This window comes from Anopheles bellator, chromosome X, assembly GCF_943735745.2.
Source record: "Anopheles bellator chromosome X, idAnoBellAS_SP24_06.2, whole genome shotgun sequence".
Lineage (NCBI taxonomy): Eukaryota > Metazoa > Arthropoda > Insecta > Diptera > Culicidae > Anopheles > Anopheles bellator.
In genome coordinates this window covers 5,402,487-5,427,285 of record NC_071287.1, presented here as the reverse complement: position 1 = coordinate 5,427,285, position 24,799 = coordinate 5,402,487, and the positions used below count along the sequence as shown (strand labels likewise).

At 39.3% G+C, this 24,799-nt stretch overlaps 5 protein-coding genes across 9 annotated transcripts; 2 read left to right on the top strand and 3 right to left on the bottom strand.

Moving 5' to 3' along the window:
- Positions 1 to 480: 480 nt before the first annotated feature.
- Positions 481 to 3,959, bottom strand: LOC131213831 (UNC93-like protein MFSD11). Of its 3 annotated transcripts, XM_058207990.1 has the most exons (6): positions 3,793 to 3,959; positions 2,280 to 2,449; positions 1,851 to 2,027; positions 1,531 to 1,799; positions 997 to 1,433; positions 481 to 919 (listed from the first exon to the last, which is right to left on the bottom strand). In XM_058207990.1, the coding sequence occupies exons 1-6, from the start codon at positions 3,880 to 3,882 to the stop codon at positions 755 to 757; spliced, it is 1,308 nt and encodes a 435-aa protein (XP_058063973.1). In that variant the 5' UTR covers positions 3,883 to 3,959; the 3' UTR covers positions 481 to 754. The 3 variants fall into 3 exon arrangements, with proteins under 3 accessions (XP_058063973.1, XP_058063975.1, XP_058063974.1); XM_058207992.1 differs by lacking the exons at positions 481 to 919; positions 997 to 1,433 and having other exon boundaries at positions 1,587 to 1,698; XM_058207991.1 differs by lacking the exons at positions 481 to 919; positions 997 to 1,433 and having other exon boundaries at positions 1,641 to 1,759.
- Positions 3,960 to 4,530: 571 nt separating this feature from the next.
- LOC131213832 (dual specificity mitogen-activated protein kinase kinase 6) lies at positions 4,531 to 5,943 on the bottom strand. Its single transcript, XM_058207993.1, has 2 exons — positions 5,100 to 5,943; positions 4,531 to 5,027 (listed from the first exon to the last, which is right to left on the bottom strand). Exons 1-2 carry the CDS (start codon positions 5,743 to 5,745, stop codon positions 4,552 to 4,554), a joined length of 1,122 nt encoding a protein of 373 aa, XP_058063976.1. The 5' UTR covers positions 5,746 to 5,943; the 3' UTR covers positions 4,531 to 4,551.
- Positions 5,944 to 9,181: 3,238 nt separating this feature from the next.
- On the top strand, positions 9,182 to 12,051 carry LOC131213364 (pancreatic triacylglycerol lipase). The gene is made up of 4 exons (XM_058207392.1): positions 9,182 to 9,528; positions 9,602 to 9,845; positions 10,013 to 10,502; positions 10,576 to 12,051. The coding sequence occupies exons 1-4, from the start codon at positions 9,182 to 9,184 to the stop codon at positions 11,877 to 11,879; spliced, it is 2,385 nt and encodes a 794-aa protein (XP_058063375.1). The 3' UTR covers positions 11,880 to 12,051.
- Positions 11,195 to 14,968, bottom strand: LOC131213834 (proteasome activator complex subunit 3). Of its 3 annotated transcripts, none has more exons than XM_058207996.1 (5): positions 14,868 to 14,908; positions 14,661 to 14,672; positions 14,141 to 14,529; positions 13,785 to 14,051; positions 11,195 to 12,874 (listed from the first exon to the last, which is right to left on the bottom strand). In XM_058207996.1, exons 4-5 carry the CDS (start codon positions 14,007 to 14,009, stop codon positions 12,281 to 12,283), a joined length of 819 nt encoding a protein of 272 aa, XP_058063979.1. In that variant the 5' UTR covers positions 14,010 to 14,051; positions 14,141 to 14,529; positions 14,661 to 14,672; positions 14,868 to 14,908; the 3' UTR covers positions 11,195 to 12,280. The 3 variants fall into 3 exon arrangements, with proteins under 3 accessions (XP_058063979.1, XP_058063977.1, XP_058063978.1); XM_058207994.1 differs by having other exon boundaries at positions 11,196 to 12,874; positions 13,785 to 14,054; positions 14,868 to 14,907; XM_058207995.1 differs by lacking the exon at positions 14,661 to 14,672 and having other exon boundaries at positions 11,196 to 12,874; positions 13,785 to 14,054; positions 14,141 to 14,533; positions 14,868 to 14,968.
- A 583-nt stretch (positions 14,969 to 15,551) lies between these two features.
- LOC131213362 (integrin alpha-PS1) lies at positions 15,552 to 24,731 on the top strand. Its single transcript, XM_058207390.1, has 9 exons — positions 15,552 to 15,758; positions 15,819 to 15,946; positions 18,485 to 18,618; positions 19,533 to 19,926; positions 20,025 to 20,232; positions 20,330 to 20,878; positions 20,960 to 21,632; positions 21,719 to 22,093; positions 22,177 to 24,731. Exons 1-9 carry the CDS (start codon positions 15,601 to 15,603, stop codon positions 23,002 to 23,004), a joined length of 3,447 nt encoding a protein of 1,148 aa, XP_058063373.1. The 5' UTR covers positions 15,552 to 15,600; the 3' UTR covers positions 23,005 to 24,731.
- The last annotated feature ends 68 nt before the right edge of the window (positions 24,732 to 24,799 follow it).

Here is a 24,799-nt window from a genome sequence, read left to right as displayed (position 1 = left end):
GGTAATCACTTTTCATTGCAGGTGACTATGATATAGTGTGGTAAATATCGTGTGTTGTTGTTCATCTCACATACCATGGTGCAAGAATGTGTATATGTACATAGGCATGGCACGCAAGGCCAACCGGATTTAATCTACTATGCTTCTTTGGAGTCTTGGCGATTTAAATAAATTCAAAAGAGTTACGGCGGTTACATTCTTAATACGGCTCGGCACGTTCTAATGATAATAAATTATAAATAAATACACCGGTTATGTTACTACCATTATTATTGTAGGATTTGACTGGCATAGCATACATGGGAATCGTGACCTTAATAATGCTAAGAACGGTTTTCTTTGGGTTACCTGTTTCACAATGTGCTGCGGTTCCAACTTCTGTAGGTAAGTTTGCCAAAGATGTGTTCATCAAATATGGCTTTTATAAATACTTTAATTTGTCATATGGTAAACTATTAAATACTCAGTTACATATCATAGACATCAGAAACTTAGTTTATTCATAAACAGAACATGTAATTAATATGCAATTATAGTTTGAATCACATTTTGACACACTGCTTTACTGTATACACTTTTCTAGGAGATAGTCCAGTATATTTTGGAGGTATTGTTCATGCTAATGGACGTTTTGGAAAACAAATTCACCATTATACAAACTTGGAATCTCAGCATGACAAGGGTAAATAGACATTTTCATGCATTCAAATACAATTTTTTACCAGCAAGTGCTTGGATAGACGAGATTTGTGCGCTATTTTTCGCGATTTGTTTCAATTTCTGCTTGATGCTTCTTTACAGAAAACTCCACTAGACAAAACGATACGGTACCAACTATACCCACAATAACCAAAATAAGAAGTTGAACATGCAGCCCAAAATGCAATGAATATATAAAACTAGCAGCAGCAGCAACCGACTGCAAAGAAAGAAGATGTTATTTTATCGATTTTGTTTAGAATACACATTAGATTTTCATTCATTCATTCAACTGACCTGTGTAAATTTAAAAATCGAGAAAGCTTCCGCAGGTTGCTTATTAAATACACCGCCCAGCATTGAATAGCATTGTGTATTAAAGCAGGCATCGCCACATCCTAGCAGAAATGAACATAACATTGCAACAATGCTATTCGGTGGTTTAATGTAGGATACTTCGTCGGTGTTGCCAAATGGAGCGACGTTAGGAAGATTGATATATATCAGGAAGTAAGATACCAAATGTATCACTACGCCGACTATAACCACAGGATCTCGGCCGTACCGGGACGTTATCTTTGAACCAAGCAAGCCAAACGCAACACCGCCAAGGACTTCGCCAATTCCAATAAATACACCATTTAAGCCAACAAGCTGTTTTGCCGATGTTCCAATAGCATTTGTGAAACCAATGCTTGATCCATAGACGCCACTGAAGAATGACAAGGAAAGACCTGAATATGTTTGTGAATAAAATAAAGTGTAACATGTGAGAAGCGAACTGTACGTTAATTATCGAAATTCATATTTTTCGAAAATTTAAAAATTTACCTGTGTAGACGAAGGTGATGCAGAGCAGCATCATTCTCTTCGTCTTGAATAGTCTTATCGCATTTATAAAAGCTTCTTTTGGCCGAACGACTTGTGTGAGCTCAATTGGAGCGTTATGATCAGTTGCAGGATGCCGGAGGCACGCAAGCATAATCGTTCCTAAGATGCCTACAACAATCAACACCGAAAAAACGATAGTACGTGTTTCCTCGTCAATGTGCGTTTTTCCCTGGAATGTAAAAAACACCAGCAAATTTCCGAAAAACATGCTGGTTTTCTTTTATCGTAAGTACACGAGCATTACATTAAGCATAACACACCTCATTTGAAGCAGCGCCCAAAAAACTCCCGAATTCCTAGATATTGTTTCGTTATTGCTGCATTGTGATAGGTACATGCCTTGACCGGTCCATATGAGAGCTGCTCCGGCGCCAAGAACAACGCTTGACGCGTAAAGAAGCGCGACATGAGGAAAGAAGAAACACGCTATGAAGAGACTGAAAAATAATACATATTATTAACTGTATTTAAATGAAAATGTACATGAATTTGTAATAATCGGTTTGATTGATTCATTTTATCTTAATTTTTATAGCCCATAAACTGCCTAAAATGGCATGAATAATGTATGTATGCAGATCACGAATGTGATGTCCGTTCTAGTTTTATAATCTCCAATGCATAAACACATACGTTGAAGTAAGTACGATGTTACAACTATTAATATAATCTAATATATTGACTCTTACCAGTAAGTGATAGCGCCGATGACCATAGCTAATCGTGGTCCGATTGCTGAGAGTGTTGACGGAGTGACCCAGTTTGATAAAGAAAGTGCAGCATAGATAATGGCTAGGCTTGTGTATCCATCGCCGGAAAATGTAGGTACATCTTGCTTAATACTATCTATTATCGTTTGCTAAAACAGTGTTTAAAATAGAAAAAGGATTAATGATAGAAGAAACAAAATTATTCCACACAAACGAAGATTGCAATCGGAATGTACTTCTACATCACAAATTGCTTAGACATAACGATAATTAGGCCTTTGATTGATAAAGCGTGTTTTTCTGTTTATTTAAGCTTTTATGACCATATGATAGAAAACGGGAACAAGTTGAAGTAGATACTGTAACTGAAATAGTGATCAACTGTGGACTGTGGTTTTTCGGTTTTAACTTCTTCACTATGATTGAAATTACAGTATGGCCTATAACAGCTGTTTGAATTGTCAATATATCAAACTCATCTTTCGTATTCTCATGCATATAAATGAGCCTTCCTGCCATGACCCATTTAACATGCAAAAAAACCCAGTATTTATTTATCCTTGAACGAGAGCGCCGATGAAGTTGTATTCGCGTAGGATCTTGTCTTACAAGCCCCAATGTGCCAACTCGTTTCGACTAAACCGATTAAATAACAAAATTATATTCATTGCGATGCAAAGCAATATGTATCGAACGCCCGAATTTTCCAACGTTATTATCAATCGCGCCCTTAGATGCTTTGCTGCAGGGTATAGTTATATATGCTCAATTATTTGCAACTAAGAAATTAGAGGGTTTTATTAAAATAAAAGCACTGAATTTCCAAAATCCATTTCCAAGATGAATTCCAAGGTAAAACGTTTTGTTTTTAATTTTATTAGGAACATTCGAGCAACATTCGACAACCAATACCCAACAGATATAGGAAGCCGTGCTCGCTTGTGTTGCCTTAACCAATTACACGTAAATTAATGACTAATTTTTGCCGGCTTTTTTAGAAAACATAGTTAATGATTGTCGGATAAAGACGCAACATGTTGATCAGTGATCATTCTGTGCATCACTTGTTACTCCACAACCAAAGTGCAACTAAATAACGATCAAATTCCATATTTACAACCGGCAAATAATCAATTTCAAGTACTTTAAAATAAAGTTGATCAGATGAAACTCTCTTTTATGAACATTTTCTTTTAAAAGCGTAAAAACATGCCCATTTTACATTGCAGTAGGTATTAATCTGTTGGTAAATTTTACGCAAATACATTATATTTGAAACATGAGGAAAATAAAAATCGGCGAAACAACGAAAAATAAATTGAATGGAAATGGAAATTAAAACCCCAGGGTACACGAATGGAAGTTTGCTTGGATGTGGGACTTTTGCTTGTTGTCCGTTGTCTGTTGGTATCTTAACAAAGTATTTTATAGGTGCTTTGTTCACCAATTTCTTTGGCCAAGCAAATTGTTTTCCTGTATAAGTGCGACTTACCTCAATGTTTCCGAGAGTTTGAAAAGAAGTAAAGATAAGCATAAACCCGCATCCCAATATAAACACATTAACAACATTCTGGAGCACCATCGCAGCTGCGGGCAAAACACTTTCAAACAGTAACACTCTAAAATGATAACGACTTGGCACAAAGCGTCCGCGGTCGTCAGCAGTGAAACTACGAATGAAAGTGAGGCAAATAGGCGGATTAGTCAACAGAGCCCCTTTCTCTTTTACCAATACCAATGTGCATCGCTGCCACACACGCTGAACACACATTGTTTGTGGGGTATACGTTTATGCATTAAGAATCTTGAAATCAGGTTTGTCCGCTGCCCGCTAAGCAGTTAGCGGCCGGCAATGAAATCATTACAAGTTTAATCGAAGGTTCGTCTGCATTTTTCGTCTTTCGGATAATATTTTTTAAGCACAACGTTTGAACAATTCTTCTTGAATGCATATCAATTAAATTAGCAATCAGCTGAAGCAATCTGTTTTAGAAACTGCTGCTATGAAATCTTTATGAGAAGCTGCATTGACAATGAAACACTGCTCCAAGATTTTCCTGTCCAATGATTTCGGCAAGCGGAATCGTACGACGGTAAACAGCTAACTTCTTTATGCTCATGAAATCAACGATCCCAATCGACTTCGACTTCATTTCTTCATTTGTCATACTTATTTTTCAAAACATTCAAAGGCTGCTTATTAAAAGGCCGCTTCCTATTTTTATTGGTATCTTCAGATTGTAAAATTACATTACTCCGGAAGGCTCACGCTTTCCTCAGCAATTGCATCACGTTCATCCAGTATCGTGCAAATGTACTGGGCCATATCACTTGTTTCAGATTTTGCATCATCGTCGTAGCGCTTCATAAATTCCATTGCAAGAAGCTGTTCATAATTGGCACGTTGTTGATAATGTTTCTTCAAACAGTTATCGATAAAGGCATGAAAATCTGAAGTAAACTCTTCGCTTCCCGCAGCAGCAACTTTCGGCAATCTGGGGGGTTCATCTGTAACGACTTGTTTAAGCTGCTCGAACGGCGTTCGCCAAGCGGAATACGGAAAACGTCCAGTGGCGATCTCCACCATTGTTATACCTAACGACCAAACATCGGATTTAATATCATATCCTGCGGTTCGGCTACAGCTTGCTGGGTCGATTCTCTCCGGAGCCATATAAGGTTTGCACCCCGCGTCAATTGTTTTCGCTACCGAGTCAACGAGGTACCCTGTGTGTTGAAAATTATGTAAATATGTTAACCATACACTCAGCTATAGCAAAACAAATGATGAGCACTTACCAGATATTCCAAAGTCACACATTTTTACTTGACCGTAGCGATTCATGAGTACATTTGATGGCTTCACATCGCGATGGATTACACGAAGTTCAGTGTGTAAATAGTGCAACGCGCGGACTATTGCGAGCGCAATACGTCCCAGAATGCGTTCCGGGATAGTCCGTCCTGGTCGTTTATACACTATAGGATAAAACTTATCCACACTAGTATCCATAACTTCCATGCAAATCCAAACGTCGCCTTCACGGAACAATGCTCCATAGAACTGTACAGTGTGTCGGCAGTCACTGGCCCTCATAGATACGTCCAAATCCATCAGTAATCTTTTCTGTTCCTGAGACTGAACGCTGCCGGCTCCACCAGCTACCCCTAGGCCACTCGTTACTGTGATACGTTTAACAGCCATTACCGTGCCGGATGGTTGATGCAACATTTTCTCGACAATGCCATATGCTCCTCGACCTAGATCAGCTAGCTTTCGAAGGTGATCCGCTTCCACTACGAATGATCGCTCGCCTACGGTCAGTGTTCCTCTTTTATCCAAATTTCTCGGGGTGGAGCCTTCTGAACTATCTGGCGCATTATTACTTGTGCCTGCTCCATCAAGCTTCACTTTTAAACCCGGTTTTACCCTCCGGGAGGACATATTGTCGGAAGAAACCGTAAACCCAACCGAAGCACAGGAGCTCTATTGATAAAAATGCAGCAATATTAAGCTGTCAATTACACACACCGAAACTAGACGTAGCGACTCCTCAAGAGAGATCTGCGAAAAGTTTTTCTTAGTGGCAAGAGTTTTCTTTTTACTCTTACTACTATGCTGTAACTGTAGCGTAACTTTCATTGTATATTCGAACCTCGCTCTAGTACAAGAAAACATAACTGACGGGTGCCACGGGCCACGAAACGGGTGCCACACGGAGCGCAAACATACGATCTGACATTTCAGATAAATGCAAAATTGTTTGCCCTTATGGCGGTCCAGACGCTACGATATCTGACCGATGTCTGAATAACTGACGTTTCTCGGAGCCCATTTTGGACCGCCCATTATGTCAAAACGTTTATACTTATGTCATCGGACACGTAAACATCGTTTGCAAACGCTTTGCTTACAAACAGAGGATAATGTAAGTTCTTATTTGCTGGTACAGCAACAAAATCTAAAAAAAAAAACAGGAAACAGTATTCAGAAATCAACTTACCTCTTCGAGATCTATTTTCTCGAACCAAAAACACGAATCTAAATACGTTTGACATTTCCGTTTTATATTTTAAACGTGCCACTCGAAGCGTAAACGGTTTGACGTTTTTACACTCCGATTTGCGCTCTGTGTGGCCCACAGTAATGCATAACGCTGTATAACGAAACTGACTTCGCTCTGAAAGTTTGAATACTCCTTTCTGATTAGGCTATCATCGCTTTCATCACCATCAGTCTATTCTACAACATAAAAATGCTTTCGACCGATCAGAGAACAACTTTTACTGCTACCATATCTGCCTGGCTACACGAAGCGCAACTAATCGTTTTTGTCATTTCAGATAAATGCCAAACTGCTTGCGCTTCTGTTAAAACGCTTCGTCTGGCGCCCCAGATAGACCGTTTATCTGTCAATCTTCAATTTTTCGAGCTCGACGTACGAGTTGGAAAATGCTGTGAAATACATTGAATTAAAATTTAAATCAATGCTCACTTCTAAGCAAAAAGATAGTGTGCTAATGAAATACTCATAATATCAAGTATCATTATTTTATTTTCTTGTTCATTTCTGAAAATTAATCCAGTGTTCATCTATGACAGGCTTGTAACAAATTCCATTCGTTATTCTAAATCATAAATTGCTATTATTGGTTCAAATGTGCATGTGTTTCTTGTTTGAATCATATTTTACATAAGGGATAAAGTGCACAACTGGTTCGTTTTGGACGGAATGCATTGCATTGAAACAATTAGTCCAAAACAGGAAAATATGATAATTTGTCGTGATGAACACGTTTCGTGTTTTTATTTCGTTGTGCATATTTCTACGTTTCAATGTTGTATAAAAAATTGCATTTCTTTGAGTTTCATTTGAAAATAGCTCAACCAAACATTGTGCAATTCAAATTGTAAAAAAACAATCGAAAACAAAACTGAGAATAGATACACGTACTGCGATCCGATAGGCAAAGATGTGAAATATCGAAAACTGGCTATAAAGAGATGTTGTTACAGCGAAGGGAAAGTCATAATTTGTGTTTGTTGTACGGAAGATTGAAAGTATGTCATATTTCTCGAAATGGGCGTGTGCAAAGTTTATCATAGGAGTACAAACATTTTTAAAACAATTTGTCCACGTGTAAACTATGCATTTATGCTTCTCGCCCCTGGGACGGTTTAGCAATACTATATGTCGCCTCTTGTGCCCTTAGAATATGTTCTTGGATAACACAAAGTAGCGCTTTATTTTCCAGCAAGTTGAATATCAGGCTTAATACTCTTGCGATGCGCCATACAGCTCTTCTGTCTGTCACTGTAGAAACTTGCACGTTGATATTTTACAGGCATCAATTAAATAATCACATAAGCTAGCCTATTATGGTCAGTGCTTTTTCTGTTAAGTTTAAACTATCAATACGTTGCGAAAGCTTTTCAATGTAATTTACATTGACGGTTCGCAATGGATGTACTTTATCCAGCATAACTTTCCTGGAATAGTATGTTTACACAATAACATGACAAATTAGTACACTTATAAACCACTACATATTTGTATTCCAAGTAATGATCCACTAATGCTTATTCGAAAGTTCTTGGTTCTGCTCAAATCATCGTTGTCCAGGAAAAGTACATACGTAGCCTGGTTGTGCTTTTATGCAACTTTCCTTGACAAGCTTTGACAAGCACATCGTGGTCTCGCTCGCACCAAATGGATTTTATGTAGTCCAGACATAGCCAAAAATGCCTTAGCCTAGGTTAAACAGGAGTGGGAGTGAATGAAAAATACCTTTGTGTTTCCCCCGTCCAAGTATTTTAGTTTGGGTATGGCACTTCAGTGCTACTGTTGTGTTAAGTGAAAGCTCGTACATGCTAGCAGTTTTTTTAGCTCAGTGATTTGTATTGTCACACGTTTTTTGTTTTTATTTTGAGTGAACGGCCAGGCTTTGCTTTACACAAAAATAAAGTAGTTGTTTCCCGCAATCTACACAAGATTTTAAATTATATATGGTATATCTAATGGACATTTTTTTATGTTGAAATACTTTAGGAGCGAACATTTAGCTTTAGATGCAATGCCTGGATTATTTAGAAGTACTATTAATATTTAGCAAGTTTGTGCATGCTTTCATCGCGTTCAAAGAAACTTGGCAGTTTGAAAACAAAACAGTCACCTTAAGTGAAGTGAAATGCGAACCAAAGTGTATTTAGTAAGGGTCTTGGAAAAACACAAACAGTTATGTTGACCTACAATATAGCGAACTACATCCAGAATCCGGTTTCCCAGTTTACGGCAGGTTTACTTAAAATATGCTAAAAAGACATTTTATTGAAAAGTGCATCATCATCCATGAAGTGTAGCAAATATAGCAAGAGTGGCCAAAGCTCTCAAAACAAGTTGGTTAATCACACTGCCAAACTGAGCAAATGTAAAATCTTAATAGACGCTTGAGTGGGACTAATGACGATATTATCAGTGTATAACTAATCAGCTTCTTCAGAATCTTGTTTAAACCTATTGTTTAACTGTACTTCACATTATAATGGTAATTATGAACAACAACAACAACAACAACAACAACAACAACAAAGTACCAGTTAACCGTACCTGCTAAATGAGCTTATTTCTCGTTTCATGCGCTTCAGTAAACTGATTGTTATATTTTTCAAATTATTGGAGTCCGCTACAATCAAACGAAATCAACAGTTATATGCTCCAACTATGTTGCTACAAATCCTCCTTCACATGGCATTGCTATTCACTCTGGTGATATCTAGTCACTTGGAGAGCCAACCCGAAACGTTTCGAAAAGATGCACATAAACCTGTGACGACCGTATCACAAATTTTGCCGCCAAAATATAGAACATTATCACAGCGCATGACCAATCTGGATGTCGTGGAGTTGACAAGGGAACGCGAGCAGGTACTAGCAGCTCAGCAATCAATTGCCGAATGGCGCAAAAGTTTGAAGCACCCAAACAAGAACGATCACCATTCCCGGCGGAAAAAACGGGCCGATCGCAAGATTGCTGAAACGGAAGAATCTCATTACACCGATAAAAATAATGCTACAACAAATGGAGAGGATCCAGACTATCTGGAATCGTCGGTGGTATGCTACGGGGTATTGGGATGCTTTCACGAAACGGACCACCTACCAGAAATGCTACCCTCTTCTCCAGCAGAAGTAAATACGCGATTTTTAGTGTACACCACTACGCACCGGTATGGGAATATCTATCATATTTAGCTAGGGCAGGGTTTTTCATTTCCATTTTCCATTTTCGATTTATTGCAGGAGTGAAAAGCCATTGATCGAGTTTTCATACGAAGAATTGGTTGACGCAGGTTTTGGAACAGGCCAATGGAATAACGCAACCAACGAAACTAGGACTATGCCCGCAGATAATAATAAGTCGTCTGCTTTGCTGAAAACATTTGGAGATTTGACCAACCGATCCGTACGTGTTATCGTACATGGCTTTGGATCTAACTGTGGCCTTGTGTGGATCTATGAGATGCGTACTGCTCTAATGGCTGTGGTTAGTAAAAATATTTTTGATTTATTTCCTTCTCTTAGTTATAGGTTGTCATGTGTTTTATGTTACCTATTAATCATATAAATTAGATTATTTAAGTTTTTCATTTTATGGAGTAGCATTTATCGAAACGCAAGCTAAAGTAGATGCAACTACTTCAATCTTCGCAGGAAAATTGTACAGTGATATGCGTTGACTGGGAAAATGGTGCAAAGCTACCGAACTACGTCCGCGCTGCTGCCAATACGCGGCTTGTCGGCAGACAATTGGCACTGTTGTTGCGCCTTCTTCGTACGCACAATCGCCTCCAACCTGCACGGGTGCATTTGATCGGCTTCAGTCTGGGATCACACGTAGCAGGTTTTGCCGGGTTCGAGTTTTCCAACCTTGCCGAAACGACAAGCGCCGTCGATAGCATCTGGCGCATAACTGGATTGGACCCGGCTGGGCCTCTATTTGAAGCACAACCGCCCGAGGTGCGCCTCGATGCCGGAGATGCTCAGTTTGTGGACGTCATTCATTCGAACGGTGAAAATCTCATTCTGGGTGGCCTTGGGTCATGGCAGCCTATGGGCACCGTCGATTATTATCCTAATGGAGGCCGCGTTCAACATGGATGCACTAATTTGTTTGTCGGCGCCGTCACCGATATTATCTGGGGTACGCTATTAAATATTCGGCTAAATGAGATTTAATGAATTTATTAATAAAAACATTTTATCATTTGTTGCAGCGCCACCTACCACCGTTGAAGGCCGTTCGTTGTGCAACCACCGTCGAGCATATAAATTTTTTATCGATTCCGTCGCTCCAAGATGTCATTTCCCCGCATTTCCCTGTGAAAGTTATGACCAGTTCGCCGCAGGTGAATGCTTCGATTGTGGCAGCGGCAGCAAAAATGTTAATTCTGCCTGCGGTCATATGGGCTATTATGCAACAAACCGCGATGTTGGTGGCCATGGTCAGCTATACCTGCGCACAAGGGACGAGGAGCCGTACTGTGCTAATCAATTTCGACTGCGGCTGCGTAACGCTCCCGATGAGCTACCTCTGCGTACGGTGGGTCGTTTTGAACTCACGCTGGAAGGAGGTGACAGTGGAAATGGTGTCGACGATGGCAGTGCAGTTCCAGTATTAACATTCAACGAAACATTCCATTTGGATGAAACTCGTGAAGATAGAGAATTCCATGCTGGTCAATGGTTGACGACTATCTTGGTTCCCCATCCGGCACTAGGACGTCGGCCGCGTGCTTTGACTATAACGTATCGTCCGTACCGCGGAGGATGGTGGCAGAGGTCTAGTGTGGGAAAACAACTATGGCGGATAGGACCCATTCTATTAACGGCGGACAATCAGAAGGTCTACGGATCATGTGGAATTTTGACGCTTCAGGCGGATGTTCCAGTACGGGTCGAGCTGGCCCCCATACTGCGTGATACTCTGCATAGCGATGCAGAGGAATGTTTTGAGGAAGTTAAAGGAGGCCCAAATACTTTAGATGATGTCGTCAAACCTGATAATGAATATCTTTCCTGGACCCCGGTAGCAATTAGTATACCTCGCCATACACACACTAACGAGAAACGTTCGTTTTCTGATACCGTGGACACAGATATCATTCCTTTGGATAAACCATTTGTGGACACTGAAAAAAATTCCATGACATTGCCAACGGCGCAAACCGTGCAGCTTTTTCCGTCACGTTTAGTGTCTTTTTTTGAACGTGCTGAAAGATATGCGCGGCGCACGTGGGACGCCCTATTCAATGAGAATGTAACGTTATCGACTGAAACGGAAGTCGGATCGGTGTCTACCGAATATACCAACATGGAGTCAGACACCGAGAAAAACGCGAGCGTCGACGAAATTGACGACATAAGAATAGCGTTACCCACATTTAAACCGATTACGATGCCCGTCGAAAGCTCGGTCGGCAGCGGGAGAAAACATTATACCAGGTTTATTCCGCTAGTGTACGAATCAACTAAAATTCCGGGATCGAACAACAAAACAGAACATGCTGACAGACCATGATGTGATAGCATTTTTTATGCTTTAAGTCGTTATTCGCTCACTGCCCTGCAATTGTGAATTTTTACATTTATACAACCAAAACAAAGATTCACTCAGAAGACACGATGCGTTTGAACTATATACTACTTATGTTTTTGAAGAAAAATATGTTTGAAATAAATGATACGTTCTATCAATATTGAAATGACGTACAAGTATTATCCTTCCGTACGAATACAAATCAATACAATTAAAAAGTCACCCACGGGTATCAATGCACATTTCTCCGGATTATTTCTAATCATGCGGTCCATCACGATTTCTATAAATGTAAACTGATAAATTGGTCTGATAATGCAAGTTTTTACTTCACTGTTAAATTCTTCTGCGTTTCACTTTTTCTGCTTAATTGTAGACCAAATCTAGTACAGACTGTCTGCGTTAGACGAACGTGGCTTTTTAAGTTTTTCCATATTTTTAATGACGATATCATGCAGTGAACAGTAACGGTTTCGTACTTCACTCAATACCAGCCAAAGACTGAGAAATTCTTTTTCATCCAGTTCAGCCACCGCTCGCCTGTAATCTTCAATGTGCGGATATTTAGCAACTTTCGAAACGACTTTGGCGCGAGATACAAAGTATCGCGAAATTTGATCAAAGAAAGCAGCTGCTTCGGTCTCTACTGATTGGATCTCTGCCAATGTATCTTCTTGAATTGATACCCCAAAATTATTACCATCTTCGATTTTGGGAATCATAAACGAAATCCACATTTTCAGCAAATTCGAATCCTCCACCAGAGCTCGAATAACTGGTTTAACGATGAGAATAAGTTCACTGATGGGTTGGTTACAATCGACGCGACCAGATGGTAAAGCATGAACTTTAGTGCCGTCACTTCCTCCTGAGAGCGGCCAAGATTCCAAACGCTGGCGCTTGACTTTTTTTTCAACGTCATCAGTTCCAACACCATCTTCTACTACGATTGGCTCCGGAACTGGAATATTCAACTCCTGAAAAAGGGACGATCGAAACTCATTACATGATGTATGATACGATGATGAATATAAAATATGACATGTATATCAATGAAAATGTTTTAAAAACATGATTAGCATCAATTGTATTTCAATAACTTCTATAGGAATCGATAGGAATCTCGGAACCGGTACCGTGGACTCTTGTTGTACAATAAGGAAAACGTTGTTATCGGATTGGTTGAATCAGAAACTCTGCGTCCATATTGGTTGAATTTCTTTTCCAGTTCACGTTACTATCCAAATGTTGAGCGTTCTGATGGGTTGAAATCACTTCCATATTTACCAATGCATTACTTCTTGTTTCCGACTCTTACAAAATAATCAGACCAAATCAGTCCAAGAAAATTTGCCCGTAGCGTACTGTTACTGTTATAAACCAACAGTAAAAGTAGGGACTGCTTCCGGCTGTACGTCCAACATACCCCAAGCAAGCTAATGGAGAGCTACTGATAAAAACAGCCAACAACGCAACAGTGGCGAGAATCGTGTTAGAGGATGTGGAACGAGGAACAAAGCGAAATGATGGCACATCAAAACATGTAAATAAAAGAAATTCTACGCAAAACTAGTGAATTTTAGCGACATTTTACGCAGATGTAACAATTCTGCATAATTAGAACATCTTGAAACTTGAAATTTCCGCTGCCGAAAGTTGACCGAACTAAAGTGCCATGAACGCCGAAATTGCATCGGGTCGAAATACCCTAGAACCGGGGCACATTTTAATTGAAAAACAAAAGATAAAGAAACAAGAAAGAAAACCCAAATCTCATGAACACTCTTAACTCAAACATATACCACTTCCGTTAAAACGGTTTCTAAAGTGACTATTGGTACAGAATGATTCGATTAGTAATAAAGTTATCATTAATTTTCAACTTACCTGGTAAACATCGCAAAAACTTCTCTGAGAAAACTGCGGTGTCTCCAATAAAGAATTCAATCGGACAATACGCTCAGGAAATTCCTTAACAATCAGAGTTTCTGCGCGATTGATCAAATTGTCTTTATATTGCTGCACCTTGCGTGCATTGTCATCCGCGTTGGATGAGTTTGCCGAAGAAATTGTGGTGGCTGATGTTGTTGCTGTCGAAGTACTTTCGCTCATATTGACTCAAGATAATAAGTTCAATGTGGCTAACAGCACGAACTGCTATAAGACAACCAAGACATGTTTATACTTAGTCCGTTATTAAACAGTGTATATTTAAATAATTTTTTTGACTCTGAATAACTCACCTTTTACTCTGTCGGACCTTAACTAGTTTCAAATGCGCGTCCTCTGCTAAATGTGCTGCGAAAAGCTTGTTTGCATTCGCTGGATAGCTGAACTGAGCAAACCACGCAAAAGCAAGCGTGTTTTAGTTGAAATAAGCACGCGGATTATGTGTGAGCAAGTATCGCCGTCAACCAGACCACAAACGCATTTGCAATAAGCGACCACGTTGAGGCAATCAAAGCTTAGTATGTGAAACTTCCCGGCACCAAAGGTGCGTTCACTCACGATTCGACAAAAATAGAGAATCTCAAATGTAGATGTTCGACAAGCCTTCTTGTCATGCGGCTTTACCTTCTTTTACACACTTACACTACATGTGAACGCCTCTATTGTGTGCTAAAATAAGAGCCTAGCTGATTGGTTGAAGGAGTTAGTCAGAAAATCTATGCGATCGGATTGGTTGAAGGAAGTGAGCAATGAATGAAGAGTGAACGTTTTAATGTCATTATCTGTCAAATATATCTGAAATACTGTAAGGACCCTTTGACGCGACTGAATATAGAGAACAGAACAGAGAATAGAGAGAGACATTTGATTAATCAAATTCAGAGCGTGCACAATATACTAAGTGATGGAGTTATTTTTCTAAAAATGAACTAAAGCTGCTCGATATTCGGTGCCGCTCGTTACTGTTAAAATAAAAGCTATGTCAAAATTTAAGATTAAAACTAAAAAATATTCACTTACACCGCTCAATCGAATTAAGCTTTATCTGGGAGGGACCACATGAAGCGTAAAAACCACCATAAAATTAATTTGTAATGCCAAACTGTTTACGCCTCGGCCAAAACTTATACGTTTTGACAGAAGCGCAAACAGTTTGGCTTTAATCTGTAATACCGAAAACATTGGGTTACGCTTCGTCTGTCCTTTATAATAATAGCTTTACTGGGGGACTACATGAGGCGTGAAAACTAGCGTCAAATTAATTTGTAATGCCAAAGACATTGTGCTGGTATAGCAACAAAATCGAAAAAACAGAAAAAAATATTCAGAAATCAATTAATTTCTCTTCTATTTCTATTTTCTCGGACAAAAAACACGAACGTAAACACGTTTGACATTTCGTTTTTATATTTTCTCTGCCACGCGAGGCATAAACGATGTGGCATTTCAAAATAATGTTACGCTAGTTCTTACGCTTCGTGTGGCTCCAGCTTTTGAGTATTATAATCGCACACATACATACTATCATACGTTGCTTTGTAGCTGGGTTGCTGGTATGTGTGTAGCTGCATTTGGTATGTTTTGGGAGGAACCTGAAAAATGACGGGACGGTGTCTGTTCATTATCTCTTTTTTTTTTGGTTAAATGCCTTCATGCGTTAATTTGTTTTTATTTAAATTTTATTTCTATTAGTATGATAAACGTGTCTTTTATCGATGATATTTGGTTTGCTTGTTTAACCAAACGTTACAATATGCTCATGCTTGGCGTGGTCATAGCGATAGTGGGTAGTGTTTCGATGTTTAATCTGGAAACGCGTCAGACCTTAGATAAACACGGCCTACCGGGTTCATACTTTGGATATTCGGTTGCTGGGCATAGTCAACGTGGTACTGGAAACATTACAAAATGGTAAGACATTAGAACTATCAGATATTCTCTTAATTTAAAATGTTTCTTTTGCGTTTGTAGGATCCTCGTAGGAGCTCCTCTAGGTCAAAATATGCAACCAGCATCAAACCGCTCTGGCGCTCTGTTTCGATGTCCAATCTCAGTAGCACATAACGATTGCGTACAAGTTGTTACAGATGGCTACAGAAGTAAGTAATAATTTTTTTCTTATGCGGCCGATAATATGACGTAATTGATTAAAATATCGTTGCACAGCTGGATTAAAGTTGTGTCTCTATGATTCTTAAGTGGCCTGTGTACGTGTATATGTCTACACATTCTGCAGTAAAGAAACTTCATCTGGTTTTGGAAATAGGATACGGTATTATTTGAATTTTTAATACATTCGATATAACTTGGATCACGGTATCAAATACAGATTATATCGTGTTATTAGCATTAATACGTATAATTTAATTTTTCAAACTGAATAAGTGATTATTTTCAAGGCAAATGCAATTTCCAGACAAATGTATTCTTTTTAAGAATTTAATTTTTCGCTGCTAACTAAAGATTTATAAATTTACATTCAATGATTCATCTCACTGATTCAACAACATAGCAGATAGAGGAGTTGGTATTTTGCATACTTACAAATTACGAAACACATGTTTAACCATAAGTACATTAGAAATGTTCAAACCTAATTTATATTTCAGCATTTTCGTGGTTTTACAAATGCTGGAAAACCATATAACTGCTGCATGTGCTACTTATTCTCGATACTACCCGTACATTATATGGTATAAAGAAACATGAAATGAAATACTGCGTCATACCCCCCTATTATGAAACTCGAATCGAGAACTCGAACGGTCATTTGAGGGGGAATAGACGACTTGTCATTTAAATTCTTAACATTTTTCGTAAATACGAATAAGGAGTTATTACCAATTACAGCGGTCAGTTACCAATTACTTTACCAAATAAACGGTAGCCAAAAGAAAAGAACTCGAGAGGAGTTCTGTGTTTCACTGATATGTGATACGTATGATGTCATATTTATCGCTATCGTTTCAAAAGCTTTGCAGTATTTTTCATGAAATATTTTATTTATGTATAGGTTCACCCTGTTTTTTTTAAATCAATGACCAATTTATAATGAAACATGAAAAGGAAAAAACCAAAATGTTAAAAAATTGTTTACAGTCTTGACGCTGTCTAAATCAAACTGACACCCTTCAAAAGCAAACTACCAATAACATTCTTAGATTGAGTAGCTATGCACAAAATAGTAATGATTTTGTTTATTGAACAATTTTCGTACAGTTTTGTCGATATAATCTATCGTTCTTTTGGCTTAAACTTCATTCTACGCTACATTGCCAACTATAGTAACAAATCAGACGTAAGTGGTGATGTGTTTTATTTATTGTTTCTTGTTTGGTGTTTTTTTTTGTTTTATGTTGAAATCCATGACAATATGGTAAAAATGTGAAGAACAATAAAAACTTATCTTAATGTATGAAACTAGAGAGCTTCTTAATGGTCCCAATATGGTCCATATTGGGTATCTTAATGGTGGGCATATTCGTCTCCTTTTTATCCGCCAATTACAATCACCGAGCGGTTCTGGCTTCTAACAGAGACTTCCTCTACTGCTCACAGCCGAGCGCCTTCGTCCGCCAACTCTTTGAACAGACTGTTATTCCATTGCTATCCATACAGCCACACCATCTCAAATGCGGCCTACTTTTTTCCCTCTGTTCTGCTCGACAACCGAAGACTTTACGGGCTTGTTTGTCTCCGCTATTTTCTGGACATGACCAGCGCACCGGACGGCTTGGCGGGACGTATTTGCTGCACGACACTAACGTCATCTTACAGTGCGTACAGTTCGTTGTTGCTCCTCCATGGTCCCTTCACACATACGATGCCAAAAATCAATCTGAGTATCTTACTCTCGGACGCGGGTTGGAAGGCTTTTATTTTTATATTATGGCTAAATATAAATTATGTGCATTTCATAGATATCATAAACACGCAATATATAGTGTTGTATCCTCTTGTCTCACGAGGGTTGTATAAACTTTGGTTAATTTTTTAATCCTTTGCTGCAAAAGCTTCTTCCGGGAGGTATGAACAGTTTCCAATATACGAGTCCAAAAGACAGTGTAAGTTTTCATGTGTGTTGTTTGAATGATATCATCTTTTAAAATAATGAATGTCTCCTTATGCATGGTTACGTTACTGAGAATGCAATTGTAATCCGCTTCCATTAAATGAAACTAAAGTTATTCGTGCATCCCTATTTTGTTTATTTACGGTACAAACATAAGTTATTTCAATAGTTTCGTTGAAATCTTCGCGCAGACTTTTTAAGCAAAAAGGCATTTAATTGTGCATGATGAGAGACGTCCGCCTTAAATAGTAAATATTGTGAATCGAATATGAATATTAAAATATGAATATGTATATTTAGTTAAGATGGTACATAAAACTAGAAGATTAAAAACACTATTTTGGAGATTTCTTAACGTGATATACTTAATTTTCAAAACGGAAAATTCGTCGTTTATAGCGGCGTTCGATTGTAGTACCTTTTGTTGGATAATTATTTCTGCTTTAGATTCATGTTCATGTGCTTGAATACCGAATAACATTTTTATTGTGAATTGTGAGCATTACTAACATATTCATATCCAAAACAAATTGTTCTTACTAAATATTTTTAATAAAAATCGCAGCAGATGATATAGACGATGATAATAACAATGACGGTTTCTTGCCGGAGCAACGTCTGGAACCTCCAGGACTAGATGAAATCAAAACCAACCAGTGGCTCGGAGTTACTGTGGAAACGGGGGGTAAAGAAAACAAGGTATGTCTTAGTATAAACGGAATAATAATTGTTAGCTTAGTCGGACAAATTTGCCTTAGTTAATGAGGTGCTTAATTTTAAATTTTATTTTTTCTTATAACTGCCTTTATAATAACCGTCTAATGCCCGGTCCACACGCTACGATAACGATAACGATATCGGCGTAAATGACGTCTGGAGTCACTGACGCAGATCTACAAATCTGAACAAACGAGCATCAATTTGTGAACAAATTTCAAACAAGTGCCAGTTTGTCGATTGACTTGTTGATGTTTTGTTTTGGCCTCTTTTTTATATTTTGGACGCTTCGTCAACGTTCGCGAAAGTGTTTAACTGAATTTATAAAAATTTACGAAAGTCTGCCATGTCTTTGACAACTAAAAAATAAAAAATATAGTGATCGCAATAAAAAGGCGGAGGCATACGATGCCATTTAAAAGCCATTTCCTCGACACTGTAACCTCTTCGCACGTTCTTTTTTCGCTTTTTAACTGAAAAGCTCAATGCTAAGGCAAACCAACACAGTGTTGCTTCCATGGCTGTTTCCAACATGTCCAACCGACAAACTGGCACTTGTTTGAAATTTGTTCACAAATTGATGCTCGTTTGTTCAGATTTGTAGATCTGCGTCAGTGACATTAATAACGTCTCCAGAGACGTCATTTACGCCGATATCGTTATCGTTATCGTAGCGTGTAGACCGGGCATAACATTATAACAGGCCTAGATAACCGTCCAGCTAAATCTAATTTGGGAGGTAGGTGGGTGGTAGTATTAAGAAAAGAATTCTTACTATAGTTCATTCTTTAATTATTTGTTAGATACATGATTAAAATTAAACAAAATACTGAATGAGTTTAAAATGTTTGTTCAGGTAGCAAAATATTTAATTATACACTTACATTGAATTTCAGATTTTTGTATGTGCTCATCGTTACATAAAAATCAGCAAACCCCAGCCGTTTTCTTATGCATCAAAGGCAGCAGACAGTGATTCTCCCGGTCTGTACCTAGGGCAAGGTGTTTGCTATGTGTTAAACGAAGACTTTTCGTTTAGCTTTGCTGTTGAAGTATGCCGTGGACGTTCCATTGAACGTGAGCATCAACAATATGCATTCTGTCAGTCAGGAACATCTGGGGCTGTTCTAGCAGATGGCACCGCCCTGATTGGCACTCCTGGAGCAATGACGTGGAAAGGAACGTTGTTTAATGTTGCCATTGAAGGGGATTTTTTATCAAGGGACAAATTCCAATACTACGCTCCACACGATAATGTTCATTCGCCTGTACCTAACTATAGTTATTTAGGTAAGATTTTTTTCATTCATTGCCATTTTTCATTTCTTTTATTAATTTGTGAATCGTTTCACCACTCGACGACTGTGAAACTAAATTGATTTTTTCAGGAATGTCAGTAACAGGCGGCCGATTTTTTGGAGAGCATATGACATACGCAGGAGGTGCCCCAAGAGCAGCTCAAGGAAATGGCGAAGTAGTTATATTTTCAAATCGCAACCGTAAGAATCCCTTCGACCATATCGTTTCGTTGATAGGCGAACAGTTTGGGTCTGGATTTGGTAGCGCTATTGCCGCCACTGATGTAAATGGAGATGGGTTAGTGATCATCATAACAAATACAATACAGTATAATTATACATACAGTATAATTTTAATCTTTTTAATTTTTTATTGTTTTTAAAATCATACGTAGATTACCGGATCTGTTTGTTGGAGCACCAAATTATTTCAACCGTACTGACGGAGGTGCTGTGTATGTTTACTTGAATCGAGGCAATAGTTTTGATCAAACATACGATCAACGTTTAACTGGTCGTTTAGAATCCCGATTTGGAACCGCGATTGCTAACTGCGGTGATTTAAACCGCGATGGTTTAAACGATGTAGCCATCGGTGCCCCATATGAAGCGACGGGTAGGGGTCGCGTCTATATTTACTTCGGAACGATTAACGGTCTGTCCGCTGAACCGGCCCAAACCATCGACCCACCTGATTCGTTCGCCAAGCCTAGCGATTGGCGTACTTTCGGCAGTTCTCTGGCAGGAACCCATGACCTGGACGGTAACTCGTATCCTGATTTAATCGTGGGATCCTATGGGAGCGATCGTGTGACTGCGCTGTTAGCTCGACCCATCATTAACATTCGAACTTACGAAGAGCTGAAGGATGAAAATGGCGTATATGAACCAATTGATCCAACCAAAAACGGCTGCTTTGCAGATCGTGCAACGAACGTCACATGGTATGATAGTAGCGTCGGTATCAGTTTTATATAATTGCTATATTTTCAACAAATTGTCTTCCTCACATGTCCAAACATTAGCTTCACTTTCCGGGCCTGTAGTTCTGTCGACGATGCGTTTCTTGCCTCCAACGACGGCGACGCGTTAAATGAATCATTCCTGTTCTTGCGGTTTACGATTAAAGCCGAAACGTTTCTTAACGATCGAAAGTTTTCTCGGGTCTATTTCGGCATGTCGCAAAACGATTCCACAGGAACTTCAGTTACGCGTACTAACGTATTGAACAAACGGTTTCGTCTGGCAACGAGTGCCAGTGCAAATGAGACCGATAAAACGTTCTGCCACGCCGTAACAGCTTACTTAAAAGAAGGCACCAGAGACATACAGAATCCAATACAATTTCGGATTAATTATACTTTAGACGAGGAACAGCGCGATGCGAGTGCATCGAATCCCATGAAAAATCGTCTTCCTCGTTTGGAACCTATCTTAAACCGTACAGCGGCGGAGCGTATCTTTACCGTGCCATTCCAAAAGGATTGCGGGGCGGATGGCATTTGTCGCTCTGCTTTGTTTATTCAGGACATTCAGTTAGTTGGACTAACGAGTAATGGTAGTGATACTTACTTCCTAGTATTAGGACGGGATCGTACTCTCACATTAACGCTTAAGGTGCTCAACAGAGCTGATTCGGCATATGAAACACATCTCTATGTCCAACACGATTCGTCACTTACTTATGCTGGTGCCAAGGTGAGAGGGGTTATGGCAAAATTCGTTTGGCAACGGAAACCGAACTCTGGGAAAATATGTCTATAGCATATCTATTATTATTTTAGGGTTCATCTATATGTGGAGCTCATAACATATCGATGGTGGACTGCAGTATTGGAAATCCGCTCAAACGAAATGGTGAAAAACTGCTCGCATTGCGCTTTGATGCTCGATCATTAGAAGAAACAGGATATGGTCGAGGCGCTAATGGACCAACACAAACTATATCGTTAGTGATTTTCATGAATACAACATCCCGTGATGGAGATCTGAAGCCGAAGTATATCAACCTAAGAATTGTGCGAACGGCCAAACTTGGCATTACAGGCGTAGCACAACCTGAACAAGTTTTTTACGGTGGTGGGGGTGTTCACATAGTAGGCGAAAGTGCTATACAGTCGCTAGACGAAATTGGAAAGCCCGTTAAGCATGTGTTCCAGGTGAATATCTTCCGACATTTATTCTTTCTTGTTTTGCTCAATTCAAATGTACCTATACTCATAATTAACATGTGCATTTCTAGATGTTTAACGATGGTCCATGGCGCGCCCCGGCAGTTAAACTAATGATCGACTGGCCGTTGCAGGTAGCAAATAACAAACCACAAGGCAAATGGCTTTTGTATCTGGATGCTTTACCAACGCTGGAAATATCAAGCGCACGAGATGCAGGGCAAGATCGGAGTTTTTGTAATGTGCTAAGAAAGCCCGAAATAACAGGAGAAGGATCTCCAGTTAATCCACTCGGCCTACGTAGTTCGTCAACGAAATCCAATTATTCCCCGCGCGCGTCGCGTGTTCGACGAGACCGTGCAATGGTATTGCGGCCCTCCGCAGCAGATGGAGCTATCCAAATGGACTGTCTTAGCCAAACTGCCAAATGTGTTCGCATCGTTTGTGACATATATGACCTGGGTCCAAAAGCTCAAGCCCTGGTATCGATAACAGCTCGTCTGTGGAATACCACACTTGTTGGAGACTATCCACGGGTGGACGTTGTTCGAATCGGTTCGAGTGCGCATTACACCGTCGAAGGACTTGATGATATCGATGTTCCTGAAACACTCATGGTGCGCACTGAAGCATTTCCGGAAATGGGTCCTCCAGTTATTGCTACAAATATACCCTGGTGGTTCATTGCCTTAGCCGTCATAGGAGGGCTTATTTTGCTTGCCGCCGTCACTTACGTACTGTCACGTTTAGGATTTTTCCGACGCAAACGTCACACAGGAGAAGATCCCACGCTTAGCGGTAACTTAGAGCGACGTCAACTTCCAAAAAGCACATTTGATAGTGTGCACGATTCACATTCTGGAGCTGAACGTAAACCGTTCATGAATCGGCGTTCATGATAAAGACTGATTGAAAGGTCGCCTTAGTCCAAACACCACCAGTGCCATTTTCTTAACCATGCCCATATACTTAAATGTTTTCATTTTCATTTCCGCATGCATAGTGCATTTAATTATTTTTTTTACTTTTCAGATAGAATTAATGAAAACAGCTAAATGTGTTTTTTTTTCATAAAGTACACATACGGCACTATCTTGTACTATGTCTTACATTTGGTATAATCCCATTTCTTTTATAAGGCGATAGTGCTTTAAATTATTCCTATGATCAGATCAGATGATTTTAATTGAAAATAGTGTCCCGGTTTATCCCCCGCTGATAGAGCAGTCGGTAACGCTCGTCGCTGTCACCGCAGCTGGCCTGGGTTTGAATCCCGGGATCGGTTGTCATTCAACCGGCCATGGTTTCGATTCCCGATACCGGCGTGACAAGGGGGGTTGGCGCGGGGCTAACAACCCCCCCGCCCGTAAAAACGAACTGTTACGGTTAGCGCCAGAGATATTAACAAAAAAAATGTCTCTGATGCAGACTAAGATCGCCCAGCGGTTGTAACGCGGTTGTAATAAGAAGAAGAAGAAGTGTCCCGGTTCAACAATTTTAAAATTTAATTTAAGTAGCACTTCAATTCGCTAGTATTCTGGATGCATGGTCCATTTTTTACAATTAGGCGCTTTATTAACTTGCAACGTGCAAACAACTACTTAATATAGTTATATGTATTTTATAATTAGGCATCAGGTACCAACAGCTGACTATACATCTCTGGTAATTTTTATGCCTTGCCAAATAATGCGAAATATAGTTGTTAGTGATCATATAAGATTTTTGGGGTATATACATTTTGTATTTGTATGTTCACACTTATTGTTCTTTAATAGTTCCAATACTTAGTATGCAACACTGTGGCCAAACTATTCAATTTAAATGCGTTGCATATAAACCTAATGAGCAGTAAATTATTATAACTAAATTGCATGAAGCATTGATGGGGCAGAACCTGACGCCTCTTGAACGACACCAAAGGATCTTCGGTCGCTACTCCTAAACACGTCCACGTCGTACAGAGAGGTAGCATATGTTTCGAATATACAAAATGAGGTACACTGGTTCCACAACTTCTTGAAAGGATGGTTAATAGGTTTAGACTGTATTTTTTGGAAAAATATTTAGATTTGGAGATCTCGGCGGATGCTGGATGCTCGACCAAGATCGTTTGGCGGATGTAGCCAGACAAGTAAGTTCCAAGAGCCAGCGTGCAACCAGACGTAGCATCAGTACGGAGGCAGTATCTAGTTTTCGAAATTTCGTTAGAATCCTCTAGTACATTGCAGCTTTGGCCGACCACGAGGCTCATGGCACCAGAGCTTCAATAATGAAATCCCTCGAATCGATCCAAATTTGAGCTGACTTCGGATCACCCAAGATGGAAGCTCTTAGCCTTCACCTATAGAACGAGGGCTACTAGCAAACTACTTACGGATGAAATTAATAACAGTTGTTTTTGCTCCCTCATTTGTAGCTTTTTTCGTAATGCTAACTAATGCCAGCTGAAATTTTAGATTTTTTCATGAAACATCATCCATGTGTGTCTGAATTCTCATAGGCGAGGATCAAAGAACAATAACATTTTTGTCGCACCAGTAAAGTCAACTACTAGCCATGCCCTTGTCGTTCTTTTTTAATTAAGTTTCTCGGTTGTCGAATCGTACGAGCAACGGCTTGAAATATTCCGAAATTTTCAATAAATTTTGACAATCAATGATAATTTTTCATCTTTTATTACTGAACACGATA